The sequence below is a fragment of the Lactuca sativa genome, chromosome 5 (genome assembly GCF_002870075.4).
Source record: "Lactuca sativa cultivar Salinas chromosome 5, Lsat_Salinas_v11, whole genome shotgun sequence".
Lineage (NCBI taxonomy): Eukaryota > Viridiplantae > Streptophyta > Magnoliopsida > Asterales > Asteraceae > Lactuca > Lactuca sativa.
Genome location: NC_056627.2, coordinates 1,590,167 through 1,608,092, shown reverse-complemented (window position 1 = coordinate 1,608,092; position 17,926 = coordinate 1,590,167). Strand labels below are relative to the sequence as shown.

The 17,926-nt window shown below is 36.1% G+C and overlaps 2 protein-coding genes across 4 annotated transcripts; both read left to right on the top strand.

Annotated features, from left to right (window-relative positions):
• The first annotated feature begins 5,069 nt into the window (after positions 1-5,069).
• On the top strand, positions 5,070-7,197 carry LOC111888710 (BTB/POZ domain-containing protein At1g55760). 2 transcript variants are annotated; one of them, XM_023884837.3, is made up of 4 exons: positions 5,070-5,536; positions 5,822-5,976; positions 6,084-6,199; positions 6,506-7,197. In XM_023884837.3, the coding sequence occupies exons 1-4, from the start codon at positions 5,421-5,423 to the stop codon at positions 7,142-7,144; spliced, it is 1,026 nt and encodes a 341-aa protein (XP_023740605.1). In that variant the 5' UTR covers positions 5,070-5,420; the 3' UTR covers positions 7,145-7,197. The 2 variants fall into 2 exon arrangements, with proteins under 2 accessions (XP_023740605.1, XP_023740604.1); XM_023884836.3 differs by having other exon boundaries at positions 5,072-5,536; positions 6,081-6,199.
• Positions 7,198-9,429: 2,232 nt separating this feature from the next.
• LOC111888705 (uncharacterized) lies at positions 9,430-10,520 on the top strand. Of its 2 annotated transcripts, none has more exons than XM_023884831.3 (2): positions 9,430-9,563; positions 9,761-10,520. In XM_023884831.3, the coding sequence occupies exon 2, from the start codon at positions 9,768-9,770 to the stop codon at positions 10,419-10,421; it is 654 nt and encodes a 217-aa protein (XP_023740599.1). In that variant the 5' UTR covers positions 9,430-9,563; positions 9,761-9,767; the 3' UTR covers positions 10,422-10,520. The 2 variants fall into 2 exon arrangements, with proteins under 2 accessions (XP_023740599.1, XP_023740600.1); XM_023884832.3 differs by having other exon boundaries at positions 9,496-9,635.
• The last annotated feature ends 7,406 nt before the right edge of the window (positions 10,521-17,926 follow it).

The following is a 17,926-nucleotide window of genomic DNA, read 5'->3' as shown; positions in this document are numbered from 1 at the left end:
AACATGCATGAATCACGAAGACATCAAGCATACATACTACTGCATCGGACCAAGGTCCGGAACTACTGCTAACTAAACGGGCCGGCATTGTGGCTATAGACCCGTTCCTACTGGAAGGAAACTCACCTCGTAACTCTAACTGCTAAGATGCTAAATCCAAAGTTGGATGACTGCTGCTCCGGAATTCTCCGGCTACAATTTCCATAAACACTAAATCAGATACCGATAACTGAACTGAGGGTATAATGACCATTTTACCCCTGATCAAAGTCAAAGTCCTTAGTCAAGGTCAACAGTCCATGTTTACCTTAACTCGCCAAGTACTCGAGGCTACTCGCCGAGTTCCTTGAAACTCCTTCCACTCGTCGAGTCACCGGGGTGACTCGCCGAGTTCTTATGATTTTCAATCGAAACCTTAAGGCTACTCCTCGGGTTTCCTTCTAGCAACACGAAGGATACACACGCATTCATAGCTTGGGGAAAGCACATCCGACTCGCCAAGTTGTTCATACAACTCGTCGAGTCTATGGCAATCTTCATCGGACTCGCCGAGTTGCTCATCCTACTCGTCGAGTCCACGGCTATCTTCATATGACTCGCCGAGTCAACCTTGCGACTCGCCGAGTCCATTCAGTCCTTTTTCTATATAGACTTGTTTTGAGCCATGCAGCGGCTCCAAATCACTGATCCAAGCTTCTAGGGCATGCTTTTCACATAAAGTTGCAAACTTTACATGCATGCATAGCTATAAAGGCTCTAAATTCCTATTTTAAGTTCTTCATGGAGCTTCATGCTCAAGAGGGACCTTAATCATGACCAAGACTACAACTTTATGCTTCTAGAATCCAAGGAGGGTCCAGATCTGAAGTTACAACTTCAGATCTAGCCCATAGCTCATCTTATCAACTTAACATTTCATAAAAGAAACCCTAGAACTTAACCAATAGAAGAGATCTACAAGAAAATTGCGATTTGGGTACCTCTAGAAGATGATAACCGAGATAAGTGTTGATTCCCACACTCTACTTGCTCCAATCTCCTTCTCCTCCAAGCCTTCTCCCTCCAAAGATCCTCTTTCAAGCTTCAACACACAAAGGGGCACACACACGGATTAGGGTCTCACAAAACTCTCTAGAACTGTATAGAGGCCCAAAGGAGGCTGAGGTTCCTTTAAATAGGGTGTAAAACCCCAAGATTTAGGGTTTCATCTGCCAGCTCCTACTCGCCGAGTCCCAATATGGAATCGTCGAGTAGGTCACTTATCCCGCGATCCCACCCTGATGCTACTCGACGAGTAGGGCAACCAACTCGTCGAGTAGGCCTTAACCCAAGAAATCATATTTAAACTGTACCTGAGGATCGGGGCGTTACACAGTATTGGATTCGATTATTCTTGTGTTGCACTTTGCATGTTTTGAATTCTTGAATAACTAGGTTATTCAAACTGTCCACAGTCGATCATACTTTGGAAGTAGGTATTGAAGCAAGACTGTCATGAATCTGACTGTAGATTGTCTAAGTGTTTTAGATATAGCACAAGTTTATTGTAGTGTTCATGAGTACTCAAGGAATATGATTCGAGTATTGGATTAAACTCACGCTCATCTGAATCACTTCATGTATTTTATCACGAGTGATTATGAGACAATAATATCTTATATTCTTGAAACCAAGACATGTGAGTTGTAATTTACAAGTCAGTTACACATTGATGATGCGTAAACGCACCAGTAACTTGGTGTTATAAAATGCATTGTTGTGTGTAATTTGATGAGTAAATATAGCAAGCATATGATTCAAAGTTTATCCATTCCTTTTACCCTTAGAGGGATAAAAGTGATATATGTGGGCCCCTCGATGATTTAGTGATGACAAAACCTAAGTGCTTGGCCAATCCTGGACTGATTTGATTTATTAAGTTAGTCGGTCGTCATAAATCGGAAATCAGGAAACAACATATGGATAGAGAGAATGATTATAATCCATGTCTCTGTCCATATGATATCTTGTAGAATGGATGAATATATGATCCCTTATCTAATGGACGCGTCATTGACTAGGTCAAAGTTCAACAACGACTTTTAAGAGCTATGATTGCTAGTCGGCTTATGGTGTCGTAATTGCAATAATAGTTATTAGACTTATCCAAGTGGGAGACTATTGGATTAGGTGTCTAAGCCCATAACTATAATTGGTATGTACTTGACCCAAGAGTAGCATGGTCAATTTGGATTGCCTTCACCAGAGCAATTTGATAGGATGGACTTTTGAGAAGAGTTTATTTATGATTTATTAATATATTATAAGTTTTAATATATTAATATGAAATCATATTATTTAATTAGTATTGATCAAGAATTAATTTGGAATTAATTTAGTGATCAAAACAGACTTATTAGACTAATAGCGACTAATTGTGTAAATTAGTTATATATATATATATATATATATATTGTTTGGGCTTATTATACACGATGGACTAAGTTTATGAAAGAATCCATAAAGAGTTAGTCCATATGAACGATTTGAGGCATCACATTTGAGGTGTTAAGTTCTTAAAGGCCAAAACTACAAGCTACAACAAGAGGTAATTCTATAACTCATTTCTATGTTGTTTATGTCAATTGTATGCTAGTTGTAGGCTTAATGCTTAGGAAACAATATTGCATGTATAATTAGAGAAAACATAGATCCAAAGTATTTAGGGTTGTATGTGCATCATAGGATGTTGTAGTATACAAAACCCAATAGAGATACCACGTAAAGTTGCAAGCTTTACTTCCATGCATGGCACTTAGGGCTTGAAATGCCAAAACAACTTTCATTTAGGGTCCTAAGCAATAAAACTTTCTTCTAGCTTGATAAAGCTTGGACCTTTGTGCTTAAGGGACCTCACAAGGTCCGAATCTGAGGTCTTAATCTCTTGGCAAGCTCAAAATGCTCAAAGTCTCAAGAGACGATGGAAAAAGCCCTAAAAACTCCCTAGAAACGAGATCTAAACAAAATGATGAGCAAGGTGGTGACTTTTACCTTCCAACAGAAGATAAAGAGTGGATGAACACCATATCCAACAGTCCCTTCTCGTTCCTTGCTTTAATACTATTCTCTTCTCTTCCAAAAGTGCACTAAAATGCCCAAAGATTAGCTATCTTTCTCTCTTAAACCAATATAGGCGATTAGGGTTTCACACAGGGGAGTGATGTGGCTGGTGAGGCAGAAATGAGGGCTTAAGCTCCTTTAAATAGGACCCAACCCCAGAGATTTAGGGTTTCCTCTCACAGCGCCAACTCGTCGAGTTGGTCCCTTCGACTCGTCGAGTTGGTCGTAAAACCCACGTGGCCAAATCCATCTTTACTCGATGAGTTGGGGCATCCAACTCGTCGAGTTGCTCAATCAACTCATAAAATACATATATAAATATTATACCTGGGAGTCAGGATGTTACATGGTGCTTGTAAGGAACATATTAACTATGATCAAATAAAAGATATTTTTTATTATAAAATAACTACATTAATTCTTTCTTTTATTTTCAAATAATTCTTTCTTTTTCATGCATCATAAAATTAAAAGAACATGTAGTTATTCATCTCCTTTCTTGAAAGAAACTAAAAAATGTATGTTTTCTACAAATTTGATTAGTGTTGGTAAGAACAAAGAGAGTGATCAAAATGTCAAGATTTTATAAATTGAAGGACTAAATACGTACCAATGAAAACTAAACGACTTAAAATGGGAATTACAAAATAGTGAGCTAAATCAAGTTTGCAATTATATTTTTCTTCACCCCTCAATATTCAAACACTTCTTAGGGGGTGTTTGGCTTAGCTTTTTAGAGGCCAAAAGATCTTTTTGGAAAAGTTACAAAAAGTCAGGTTTTCTTGACTTTTCCAAAAAGTTGATTTTCCTTCCTTGCAAAATCCAAAAATAGCTTTTAGAAGTCTTTTGTCTATGATTTTTTTCTAAAAAGACTTTTGGTCATTCAAAAGTTAAACCAATAGTCAAGGCCCCAACACTTCTCTATGTCACGATTTTAATTTAGATTTAACATAGTCTCATTGAATTGATCAAGACCATCAATTAATTGGAATTGGTGGCTTCAACATTATCATTTCTTATGTAAACTCAAAAAAACTATGTAGTCCGATTAATATAGTTTTTAATAATAATAATCATAAAATGATAATCTTTTTATGTGCTTAATTGCATAACATGAGAGTTATTCCGAATTCTCTCGTGGTGAAGGAGATACATTTTCGATACTGGTGGTTTTTGGAAACATATGAATAATCATATTATATTTCCGAACCTTCATTAGGAAAAAAAAAAAAAAAAAAAAACATTTTTAAGATGATGGTAATCAAATTTCTATAGGCAGTCTATTTGTTTGCTTTGTTGTTGGTGTATGTCAGCCAATAATATTTATGTAGGATAATGGCAGCATCAAGATGACTTTTTTTAAAGAAAAAAAACGTATAAATTTTATTTATTTATTTATTTTAATGTGGAAGTGTTATCATTCGAATTGGAAAATTATACCTCCCTGCTCAAGATTTATAATCCCCACCCCACACTTTTATAACTTTGTTCATCTCTTTTAGACTGCTCAAGATTTATAATCCTCATCATTTTGTTCAGCTCTTTTATACCAATAGATGTTATATCATATCTTATCATAATTTTGGTCATGTCTGCGTGATATTATTTTCTCCTCATCTCTCTCATCACCACAAAACTAATAGTAATCATCGACTTTCAGTCTTTCACCCCTCACTTTTTTAATATTAAAATATATATAAATAATATATTAACGTTATATTTAATTTGAACGAAGGATTGGGGTTCTCACCCATTACTTGGACAATAAACCATTTTGCGTTAATTTTTAAAATGTTTTATCCTCCTCATATGGAAAAACTCATTTAAAGAGTTTGCGATATTCATTTATGTTGACTTTAAATAGACATCGCTATCTATTTTTTAACATAAAATAAAAATACTGTATACTTTAACACAAAACATATATATTTTTAATGTAAAATCTGTTAAAATTTTGGAATGCTTTAAAATGAGAAGATTGGAAGTAGATTAAACCCAAACGCAAGACTACAGCCTGAAGTGCAAAAAAATATTTACCATCATCTTCATAGTAAGGTTATTAAGGCAAGAATGAATGGCGTAAAAGTTTAATCAAGACTTTTGCGTGCTCGAAGCCCGCAAGGAAGTCGAGCCATAATCCGTCTGAAGCCTGTAAATTTATTAAATTCTCGGAGCAAGCACAGCCTGCGGTGTGGGTGAAAGTGTGTGTGTGTGTGTTGTGTTCTAGATCAGAAGCAATCCTGGGAAAGCACGGAGAGTTGGTGTTGGATGGAATTTTCGATTGCTTCCATGAAATCGCAGTGGCGCTTGCTTTCGGTAGGATGACGGACTCTGCTTACCGGGTCGATACCACGTCCCGTCTCGCTCAATGGCGTTTCGATGATTTTGGCTTTTCTTACCGCAAATCCGATCCTTTCAAGATCGGCAACTGGAACTGGTAAGTTTCGTTATTTACCCAAATAATACTGCCTTCTTTGATTTTTTGTTCTTTTGTTATGAATAAGCGATCTTTAATTAACAAACAAAACAGAGTACTGACAATTAAAGAATGCATTCTTTCCAATAAGTATCAACCAGTTCCGTTTATTGTTGGACGAAATGCATAATATATCTTATCATGACTGAAGGCAGAAAATGCAGCCATGGAATCATATATGCAGTTTTAATATTTGAAAAGATGACATTAATGATTCTTGTTTATTGTTACTTTGTAAAATGAAAGGCATTTAGTTGTGGAAAAGAATCGAAAAATATGGTTGATTAAACTCTCCCCAGAGATACCAAAGTTAGCTGGAGACGGTCCTCCTCCGCCCGTTGCTTCCTTCGACATTCGTATAATATCCTTTTTGGGAGGCCGCAAGACTTTGGTTCATCCAGGTAATTTCACTATTTACGTACTTTATTTGATAATTAATGATATTTAAAGTAAAGGAATCCACATGAATATCATGATCTTTATTTTGAATTTTTTATGTGTGTAGAAGTTAGGGATAAGCCGCTGCATAGTGGTAAGGATTTTATCTGGGCGCTTGAGGTTCCATTGACCGGGAGATTCATCATTGATGTTGAGTTTCTTGATCTCAAGACTGCATCTCCAGACGTAAATTTTCATTCATCTTCAGCTTTTTAACACCCTTTACACTATATTAATTTAATTTACTGTTTCTGAAAATGATATTGTAGCCGTAGGTATAGCTAAATTCAACTATTAGCTAATCGGTGGTGTGTGTGTGTGTTAATTAAATTAATAGCTAGGTTAGTTGACGTGTGCAGTAAAACTACTTCACTCGAAGTCGAATCAATGTTTGTACGATATGAAAAGTGAAAACTAACTACTTATTTAAATTGGTAGAATAAGTAACATTTTATATTTGTTAATTTATGTAACAAACAAACAAACAAACAGGGAGGCGGAGGCGGAGGCGGAGGCGAGGAATTATGTTCGATCTGGGGTGTGAGTGAAGGGTTCCCACACCCACAGAAACAGAACACAAGAGCAGTTTCTTGTATTTCTCTTGGGCGAATGTTATCAGAAAGTATCCACACAGATATCATCATCCGTGCTTCGGATGGAAGCATTGGGGCCCACAGGGCGGTTCTTGCAGCCCGTTCACCGGTCTTTCGAAGCATGTTCTCCCACGACCTGAAAGAGAAAGAGATGTCTGCCATAAACATCTCTGACATGTCCATTCAAGCTTGCCAAGCTTTTCTCAGCTATATATACGCTAACATACAGTACCAAGATTTTCTCACTCACAGACTCCATCTTCTCAGAGCTGCTGACAAGTATGATGTTTCAGATCTCAAAGATGCATGCCAAGAAAGCCTGTTACAAGATATTCATGCCAACAACGTTCTTGACAGGCTCCAGAGCGCTTTTCTTTATCGTTTGCCAATGCTCAAGCTCGGATGCCTTGAGTATCTTGTCAAGTTTGGTAAGATTTTTGACATTATAGATGAATTCAATGCATTTATACAATCTGCTGATAGGGAACTCATAGCTGAAGTTGTAAATGAAATTCTTTCTGTTTGGAAAGGTTTCTGAAACTCTGATCCATTATTAATTTGTTTATCTACTGATTCAATGCATTTACCACCTGTGCTTTGTTTGTTTGGATTAAAATGCAAATCATTTGTTTTGTGTGCATGTGTGTGTACAAAATAGTTCTTTTTCCAAGCAAATATAAAGGAACCACGCTGGACAGCTGGTTATGGTTATAAGTTTGTATTAACCAACTTTGATGCATCTATCAGACGTGCTTACATTAGGACATTATCAATGTTGTTTCATCATTCTTGATCCTATGCGATACATTCCATGAATCTTTCTGTTGTTCGCTTGTTTGTAGTTGCTTCTAATCTTCGCTTTATGGTTTATTTTTGTTCTTTTGTCACAAGAGCCTTAAATTCCATTAGCTAATAACCTTATAATTACGAAAATTTTGTTAGACGTTGGAGAGAAAAAAGTGTTTGTGTCATAATCAAAAACTGGATCCTGTCAGTTGACTTCCCTTAATTTTTATATTGATCATATGTTTGGGTATCATAAAATGTGACACATGACAATCCAAATTTTAAATGATAAATTGAAGAGGTGACACTTTGAGTCTTAGGCACAAGAATGAGAAGAACAAAATTACTTATGTGTATGGTATAAATCAAATCACAAGAGAGCCAAAAACATGGTATTTTGGCCCGAAGAGTTTTTGACACTATAATACATCAATGTTTTGTCAATTTGCACTTTTAGTTACTAACTATTTTTTTGTGCGCAATTGATCCTTAATGTGATGTTGTGGCGTGTGCTTTTAAACATGATGCCCACTAGACTGAACTTGATTGATCGTCATATTGGTATTCCTTCTACTCTGTACCTCTTGCGAAAATGCTTTAGAAGATGTGAATCATGTGTTCTTCTTTGTGGTGTGGTTGATCAAGTTTGGTCTTTGATCTCTAAGTGAGTGGATATTCCGTTTCCTTCTTTGATTACTATCGTTGAGTTGATGACATGGGTGGACATGGTTTTGTTGCCTAAGAAGAAAAGGAAAGCTTTGGAGGTCATTATTCTTACTATTGTAAGGATGTTGTAACGTTTTTAAGAACAATGTAGTCTTTATAAAAGTCGAAGTTTCCTAGAAATGTTATTTTGGGGAGAATTATTCACCAGTCGTTTGAGTGGTATACATCTAGGATTAAAAAACGCTCTGTAATTTGGACTTTGTGGTTACAAAACCCAATGATCCCCATTCCTTTGTAATTTATTTTTCTAGCCCCCTACTAGTTGGTTTTTCTTAAACTTTTATTGTCAAAACAAATAACCAGCATAAGGGGCTCTACCCTTAACTCCTAAAGAAGCATTACCCTGGGATCAAATTAGCTTATATAAAGGGAAATTTTAGAAAGAGCCATTATCTTTTTAATATTTTATCTGAAAATTCATTACTTTACAAGTGACACTAATAACAATAAATATCAAAGTGGTTGAAAATATCAAATTCATTTAATTCAACAAATTAGATATCACTTGTCAAGGATCAGAAGAGCTATGATACCATTTTGATGGAAATTTAATAAACAAGTTAAGTTCTGATACCATTTTGTTGGAAATTTAACAAATAAGTTAAGTACTTCAGACAAAATAATAAAAGAACTTTGGTAAAACTTTTGAAAACTAAAATAAAAAAAATTGTCAAAGTGATCTACGTCTATGGACAAGAGAGAGAGAGAGAGAGAGAGAGAGAGATGATTTTATTAAACTTCCAAAACAAATTATAGTCACTTACAATAGTTACGTTGAACTCTCAAACAAAAGAAAATCTCTTAAGTATTACTGGTATAACAATTATCGTAGTATGAATGAATTGTAATTATAAATTAAAAAAGAAATTAAAATGTTTTTTTTTAACCCTTCGCACATGATCTTTAATTAATCACTCTAGATTGTATTTCCAAAATAAACTTCAATATACTACTTTAATTTTAATATAGAGCTCAAGACTGTAACTACTATTGATTAGTTTTATATAAACAAATATCTTTCCAAAGTTTTCCTCGACAATCCACACATAAACTAATGATTGAGTATCTTACAGAACCGAGATAACCATCTTCATTTGGTTTTGAAATCTTTTTGTAACGCGCAAAATGAAAACATTTGATTCGTTTGGATATGATTTTCTTGTTTAAATAATCGATTTACGAGAATGTATTTTTAATGATAAAAGATTTTAGTAAAAACAAGATTAAGATTGAAGTAACAAACACAAACCGAAACACACAACCCATTAAGCTTTCAAGTTGATTGGGCTTTAAAAGAGCCCATTATATAGACATAAGTAATAACCTAATACCAGAAACCCTCAAAGAATTCGTCTGTTTTCAACTCCCAAAACCCTCAACCTTTTCACAGCTGCTGAGCCCCCTGCCGCATAATTATCTAATTCTCGCCGATCGCATTAAATCCCGTAAGTATTTCTGGTTCGCTCGTTATATATTTGATTGTATGAATCTACCAGAAACCATAAGTCCGATTCCAAGTATGTGTTATGTTATCAGTCGATTTTATATGAAACATAAACGTGTATGCTCATGAGTTTTTAGAGTTTGGAATGAAAATTGATAGTTTGTTTACTTGTATCTGGTGTCTGGTATTGGTTTATAGGTACAGGATGCAAACGGACAAAGGAACAAGTTCCATGGAAGTAGAAGAAAGGGAGAGTAAGGTTGTAGCAAAGCCCAAGTTTAAGGCTTTGACAGCTCATGAGATATCGGATGGGCAAGTTCAGTTCCGGAAAATATCTGTTCCAAAACACAGGTATACCCCACTGAAGAAAGCATGGATGGACATATACAGTCCAGTTTATGAGCAGATGAAGGTTGACATCCGAATGAATGTGAAGACACGAAATGTTGAATTGATGACGAGGCGTGACACCCCAGATGTTAGTAACCTTCAAAAGTGTGCAGACTTTGTGCATGCTTTCATGCTTGGTTTTGATGTGATAGATGCAGTTGCATTGCTGCGAATGGATGAGCTTTATGTTGATTCCTTTGAGATTAAAGATGTTAAGACCCTTAAAGGAGAGCATCTGTCTCGTGCCATTGGAAGGCTTTCTGGTAAAGGAGGTAAAACCAAATTTGCAATTGAGAATTCAACAAAGACTCGGATTGTTATTGCAGACACAAAGATTCACATATTGGGATCCTTTGCCAACATCAAAGTTGCTAGAGACTCTTTGTGCAGCCTTATCTTAGGATCCCCTGCAGGGAAAGTATATTCAAAACTTAGAGCTGTTACTGCAAGATTAGCTGAGAGGTTTTGATTTCCAATCGATCTATCTTTTTGATACATGTATAACAAGACAGGATCATGCATCCTTTCAGTTTTCGGTGGTTTCTAAGGAAATTTAAATTGTCATCAATATATTGAATTCCCTATTTTTTTTATTAGCTTTATCTTTATGGTTATAATTTATCTTATCATATGGAAATTGTTGAAATCTCTTGTTCTTTTGCACCTGCTATAAAACCTGTAGCTGCATGCTTTGTGCTGTACCATATTCACACATATTAGAATTCCAGATATATGCCATGTCTTGCTTTCAATGCGTCTTAATAATTGGTTGTAATTTGATAACAAAAATAGCAAATATCAAAGATAAATTGTGATTTTCAGTTGGATTGGGATAACAATATCCATCATCCAATCATCGGTTATGTCCAAAAACGTTGGATGTCAACTGATTTGACTAGTAACCTCAGCTTGGACACTGTTTCATCTTATATATATATATATATATATATATATATATATATATATATATATATATATATATATATATATATATATATATATATATATATATATATATATATATATTATGTTTGTTGAAAATAATGTTTGGTTTAGTAATCATAGCAAGAAAAATAACAAAAGCAATGACTTTAACCATGCAAGTTGGAAAAATAATACTCTATCAACTGATCAGCCCCCCAAAAGATATCCGGCTGCTTGTTCTTCATTGCCATCAAAAAACTTCAAAGCTTGTATAACAGCCTCCCTTCTAAACCCTAACCAGCTTCTCAATTTTGGCTTCAAGGTAGGTTATTATTTTAGGACAAACTAAAAATGAAACATGTATTATTATTATGGGACGGAGGGAATATAAATATTAGACTCACATTTCCAAGGATAAACCCTTGTGTTAATTACAAAATCTTTGATTTATACTCACTTCACTTCAGTTCATTGCTTTTAAAACAAGGCACCCATAGGTCAAATTACCTTGTTGGTTTTACTAACATAAAGATTGACCAACCCTAGATGCAGATGGTGTCGGGGTGTTACTCCTCTCTACTGAAATTTACAAGGAAAGAAGATACTAAAAGATTTTTATGGATTTGGGTAATATATATATTAAGGGGCAACTTACTGGAAGAGCTCCAAAGCTTGAAGCTTCCTCGAGTTGCTTCCCTTTCTAGGAAATGACATGGGATGTCCTTTTCTATTAGGAATTGCCATATAAGAAGACCACAAATTCCATTTTACAGCTCTTTCAAATACAGAAATCTGAACCGAAGGCTTCGACCTCATAGCCTCCAGCAGTCCAACTTCGAGCTCCAAGTATACTAATCATACAAAAATCAAGAAACGTGAATCACTAAATCAGAATGGTGATCAGATAAGGAGAATAAGAGAAAAGAATCAGAAAATGGTATACCTCAATCAGGAATCAGTGAATAACAAAATCAGAAAAGAGAAACTGGAATCGTCAAATCCTTACAAAGTCACAATGGTATTTAGAACTTCGAGAATAAAAGAAAAAAAAACATAAATTATATTTAAAACCAGGATTCATGGATTTGAATACGATGATGACGCTTGATTTTCTACGACTTCCAGATTTCTAGGTATCAGTTGGCATTCACCCAATCACACATGTGGATTACAACTTGGGTCCACCCAATTATTTTGTGTTTTCCCGCCTAGCTCCCATGCTTTGCTCTGGAAAAGAGTATCAGACTAAAATTTTTGGGCCAAAACATATATACATATTATTAGTTATTAGAATAAGATGTTGCCCTCGTTTTTTGTTGTCATGGGTCATAGCCCATCTTGTCCATGTATTGGGTCGGGCCTGTTAATTCCAAAATCTTGCAAGTAAAGCAAACAAGAATATTTTTTGGGTATTGGTCAATAAGAACACAATTCTGAGAAGAAAAGTATCACCGTAACTTTGAGAAGCTCCAACTGGATTGAAGGAGATGAAGATCACTGTGATGACCAACGATGAACATATCATTACATTAGAAATGGATCATAACGAATCTCAGTGTTCTAAAAGGCGCGCCATGGCGTGAGGCGTGACTTCGCCGTTACGAAAAACCTTATAACGTTGGTGTTAGGCGTGGCGTGTGGCAAGGCGCGATATGGCGCGCCATAGCGCATTATGGCGTGTTATGGCGCGTGTTTTTTCGTTTGAGACACAGTTTTTTGCTATTTGTTATGTCTTTTCTAATCGGAGATACAAGTATTTTGGTTTTTGTTAACTTTTTGTTATTAGTTATTGAACTAATATTGCTCAAAGTAGTTATATTTAATATAAATTTATATTTATGTTGTAATATAATTTTAAATTAATACAAAATTTCCGCCTTACATCACGCCTTGAAAAAACGTCATGGCTCGTTAAGCTTGAGGCTTGCCTCACGCCATTTAGAACCTTGACGAATCTGTATGCATCGTTTCTTTATGTATCTTTTTCAATTTTATTTCCTTTCCTCTCAAAAATCATAAAAGCTTCGTTATTGTTTTTAGATTATGTGGATCGCACTGAATTATGATTGATTGATTGTGACCACATGTGCAAAATTTGAAAGATGAGATTTTGATATCTTTTAATTAGCTCTCAATGCTCCCACTACCATTCCTAAAATAACTACCGAAATTTGAGATAAACATTTGAAATCAATTGAGTTCAAAGGGTTTGGAAAAATTATAACCAAGTTCCAGATTTTTATTGGGAAGGTTGATATCAATCTTGAGTTTCAAAAGGAATAGTTTTGAGTTTGTTTCTTTCCGTGCTTACACTCAATGTTTGACATGTTATTGTTTACTATAAGTAGAGTCCAGTAGGACTTGAACAACAACAACTTCTTTTTAATGGAAAGGAAATGAGGAATGCCAAGAAACTGAGTGGTTTGGGTGTTGCTGATGGAGATTTAGTGATGATGGTTTCTAACCCTTCTTCTTCAAGTTCAAGGTACGATTTGTATTTGAATTTTGGTAATCTGTAGTATATGGGTTGTTGGTAAATAATTTGAGGCAATAAAAATTTCAGGGTTTCTAGCAATGAAGTATTAAATAGGGACGGATCTGCTGTGAATCCAGCTGCCTTCCAGCAGTAGATCTGAAATAATTTATAGATGATGGCCCAATTGTTTCAGGTGGTTGGTTATAACTTATATAATAATTCTCAAATATTTATCTGTATAAGAGTTTTGTGACCCTTAAACAACAAAAACAACAACAGAGTGATCCTGAGTTGGTCCAAATCATTCTTGGAAACGACCTAAATAAGTTACAAGACCTCTTAAGAAAGCGTCACCATCACATATCTCGCCAACAACAAGAAGAGAGGGTAAGGTGCCTACTTACATTATATATATATATATATATATATATATATATATATATATATATATATATATATATATATATATATAATCCATTTATATTTATATTTCATACAAAAAAAATCATATCATCTGTTTTGTCCAATAATTATATATACAAAAAATTTCTATTATATATATATATATATATATATATATATATATATATATATATATATATATATATATATATATATATATATATAACATTGGGCTAGAGCAGCGGACTTGATCCGTTTTGTCTTGCAATCAATTTCAAGAAAGTGGTTAGTTTTCTAAAAAAATAATAGTTATTGTTACAAAAATATATTACTTAATTTCCCTTAAATGTAAATTGTTACATGTGCATTAAATATATTTAAAAATATTTGCTTTATCAACAAATGTTGCCATTTAGAAAAAAAAAAATCATGAATTAGTATTATTTTCCTTTAGAGTAACTTAACTCATATTCTTTTGTTTTTGTAATGAATTACAACATATAAAAAAGAAGTTTTTCTATCAATAAAATGATATTTATTCCTACTAAGTGTTTGTAACACCTGGTATGTTTTCTTCAATATATGTATTTTTCTCTGGGACACGAAGAGTTGGAGGATCAACTCGTCGAGTAGGGACGTGGCTGCGGACATTTTAAGTGACCGACTCGACGAGTCGGGAAACTGACTCGCCGAGTAGGTCCTAGATAAGTGAAACCCTAAATCTGAGGGTTTGCACCCTATATAAACAACTTAACTCAGCCTCCCTTGTCCCTAACACTCTCTTGAAAGCTTCATATCGAACCCTAGCCGTTTGTGGGTGAGTTAAGGCCATTTTTGGTGTTCTTGTGTGGATTGTAAAGCTTGGAAGGAAGAAAGGAGCTTGGAAATCGAGTTGGGGCTTGTAAATCTGGAGATCTTACTTCATTTCTAGCAGCTTCAAGGTATAATGCCCCTGTCTTGACTCATTTATGTGTTTATTCATCTTTAACTTGGGATCTCTATGGATTTCTAAGTCATTTGTCTTGACTCATCTATGTGTTTATTCATCTTTAACTTGGAAGTGTTGAGTAAGTTTTGATTTCAAATTTGGGCCTTAAGAGGGGTCTCATGGCATAAAGGTGCCAACGTTAGGGCCATGAGAGCCTCATGCACATTGTAGGACACTTTATATGGATTTTTGAGCTAAAAACCCCATGCATGTGCATCAAGTTTGGAACTTTACGTATAAAATGGACACTAGGAGGCCAGATCTATGGTTTTGGTGTGTTAGACCTCATTTAAATCGACTGTATGGAATTGGTCAAGGTTGCACTCGGCGAGTTGTTCTTGGCACTCGTCGAGTCGCTGACCATTGTGCACCAAACCTTTTCTGTGAATGGGTAAGTGTTAGGAAGGAAGTCCCTTGTGGGTTTAGACGCGAAAAGGGACCTGGAAGCCATGGGACTCGGCAAGTGGTATGAGCAGACTCGGCGAGTCCATAACAATCTCCCAATATTTGAAGAGGGACTCGACGAGTCATAGACTGGACAAGTTCTTAAGTTGGAGATGAGCTCGACGAGTTCAATAAGGAACTCGGCAAGTCGGATGAAGATGGTCCCGATGTTATGATTGAAGGAGAACCCGCCAAGTTTTTGCTAGACTCGACGAGTGGAGCCGGGGTTTTGTGTGGGATTAGAGAAGCATTGACTCGACGAGTTGGTAGGCCAACTTGGTGAGTCAGGTCAACTGAATGTTGACTTTGACCAATGTTGACTTTGACTGACCCTGTTTAGGGTTGTATGTGATGTGTGTTGACTTGAAGGTTGTCGTGTAGGTATCGAGGAGTCGTAGGGAGTCGACTTGTACGCCGAGGCTAGTTCAGACACTGCACGACATTGAGGTGAGTTACCTTCCAGTAAGGGTGGGTCTAAGGCCACAATGCCAGCCCACCAAAAAGGGGTATATAGAAGATAATGGTCTTTGTGATAATTATCTTGGTCTGGTTATGTGTTGGTTATGAGGTTTATCTAGTTTTATGTTATGTGTATGGTAGGGATTAGTTTCCCTGACAGTGGTCCTTAGGACCCAAGGGTAGGTCAGTACCCGGATATGCCTGACCGTATGCTTATATCTGTTGATTGTATGCTAGTGGTAGGGGTGAAATAGTCCCCAGTTACCGGTTGAAAGATATCGATGTTGATTACCGGTTGAAAGATACTGGTGATGGTTACCAGTTGAAAGATACCGATGAAGGTTACCGGTTGAATGATACCGATGAAGGTTATTGGTTGAAAGATACCGACGATATTGTATGGTATGTGGTATGGTGAGGGAACTCACTAAGTTTTGTGCTTATAGTTTTGGTTTTGGTTTCAGGTACCTCTTCGTCGAAGGGGAAGGAGTCGGCGGTGTAGTAGCGCATCACACACACATGTTTCAGCAAGAAGTTTTTGGGACTGTACTCTGATTTTCAATACTTATGATGTTATGGTTTGAAATACAACATTATGATTTTGTAATGGAATGTTTTATTGACAAGGTTTTGGTAAAATGTTTATTAAATGCGTTAATTCAAAAATGAAATTTTTGGTCTTGAAATTTGGGTCGTTACAAGTTGGTATCAGAGCCCTGGTTTGAGGGATTCGGACACACCCTCGGGGGTGTCTAGACTCAAAACGAGGGACTAAAAGATCTTTCAAGAGAAAATGATTTTCTAAAGTCTAAATAGAGAAATTTTAAGAAAGACGAAGTGTGTGATGCGTCCGACTGGTCGGGCTCGAGTAAGTTTTCCCCAAGATACCCATACTTGTTATGTTATGTTATACGATTTTGATTCAGAGAACTGCATGCTAGAATAGGTCTATGGATCTAGGAGGATGCCTTGTGTGCCTGATATATGATTCTGATAATTGCATGCTAGTTAGGGCTAAGGATCTAGAAAGGATGCCTTATGTGCTTACTGTATGAGCTGTATGCTAGGACTGTTTAGTCAGCAGTAGGTTGGCCTGTGTAGGTTATGCCTGGTTTGGTTACTCAAAGCACGAATGTTGCATGCTTTGTGCTATGGGGGTTCTGACCAGCTTCAACTAACTAAGGAGCGAATATGTAACAGTATCCGCAAGCTAGTTAGGGGAGGTGGTGGGGACTCCTAATGCAACTGATGGCGGAGAGTAGGTTGGAGAGTGCCCTAGGGAAGCCTAGGATGAGGTCAGTGGAAAGGGTATCGGTGAAAAGGGACTTGGTGAAGTCGAAGCAATTCTTGGGGAAAGTACGGATAGATGTGGAAGGTAGTATGGGCCCGTACTACTGAAAGCAGAGGATTCGTACTCGAACCAAGGAGGGCCTAGATGGAACCGGGAAACTTGGAAAGTGAGTGTGTGACAACCCAAAGTTTATTCCGTTACATTACCCCGTTACCGTTAACGGAAGATTCCCTTTTATAAAAGTTCCGTTAATTAGAGTTCGCCAAATAAATAAATGTTTTATTTATATATATTCTTATGTCGTTATAGTCGTAATAAAGTAAATAAAAACACTTAAATTACATTTCTATAGTAATTTGGAAAAAGTTAGTTTTTATTATTACGACTACTAAATCGGGTGCGACCAAAAGCCCCGTATAACGGCAGTATCGGGTAGATTTCCATTGACCTTCAACTCCAACCCCTATTTAAGGTAGAGTAAACTCCATTTCAACCTATTTACTCTCTCTCTCTCTAAACTCTCTCTCTACAACTTTCTCCTGAGCCAAAAATCGTCTGTTTCGAGCCCCAAACGAGTAGGTAAACTATCCTAACTCGTCATATAGCTTATCTAGCCTGCAAATTCGAGTTTAAAACATAAAATAGGGACAAAATGATGTGTTTACGGCCCAAGAACACTCTTGGACCGTGAACACCATTTAATGGAGTTTTTAAGCCCCCAAACCCCTCTAAATTGTCCCTAAGGCTTAGATATGACTTGTAGGCTTATGGAATCGGACTTACAACACCTTGAACTAGCATTTTGGGGAGTAAACATGAGTTTACTGCCCAAGAACATGCTTGGGCCGTAAACTCCTCTTCATGGGGAGTAAACTCATTTTTGTGTGTTAAAAATGCCCTTAAACTCACCAATGGCCTTGGATTAAATTCTAGAATCAACCACCAACAAGCTAGCGACTTGAAACTCAATTAAAACTACTCCATAGGGAG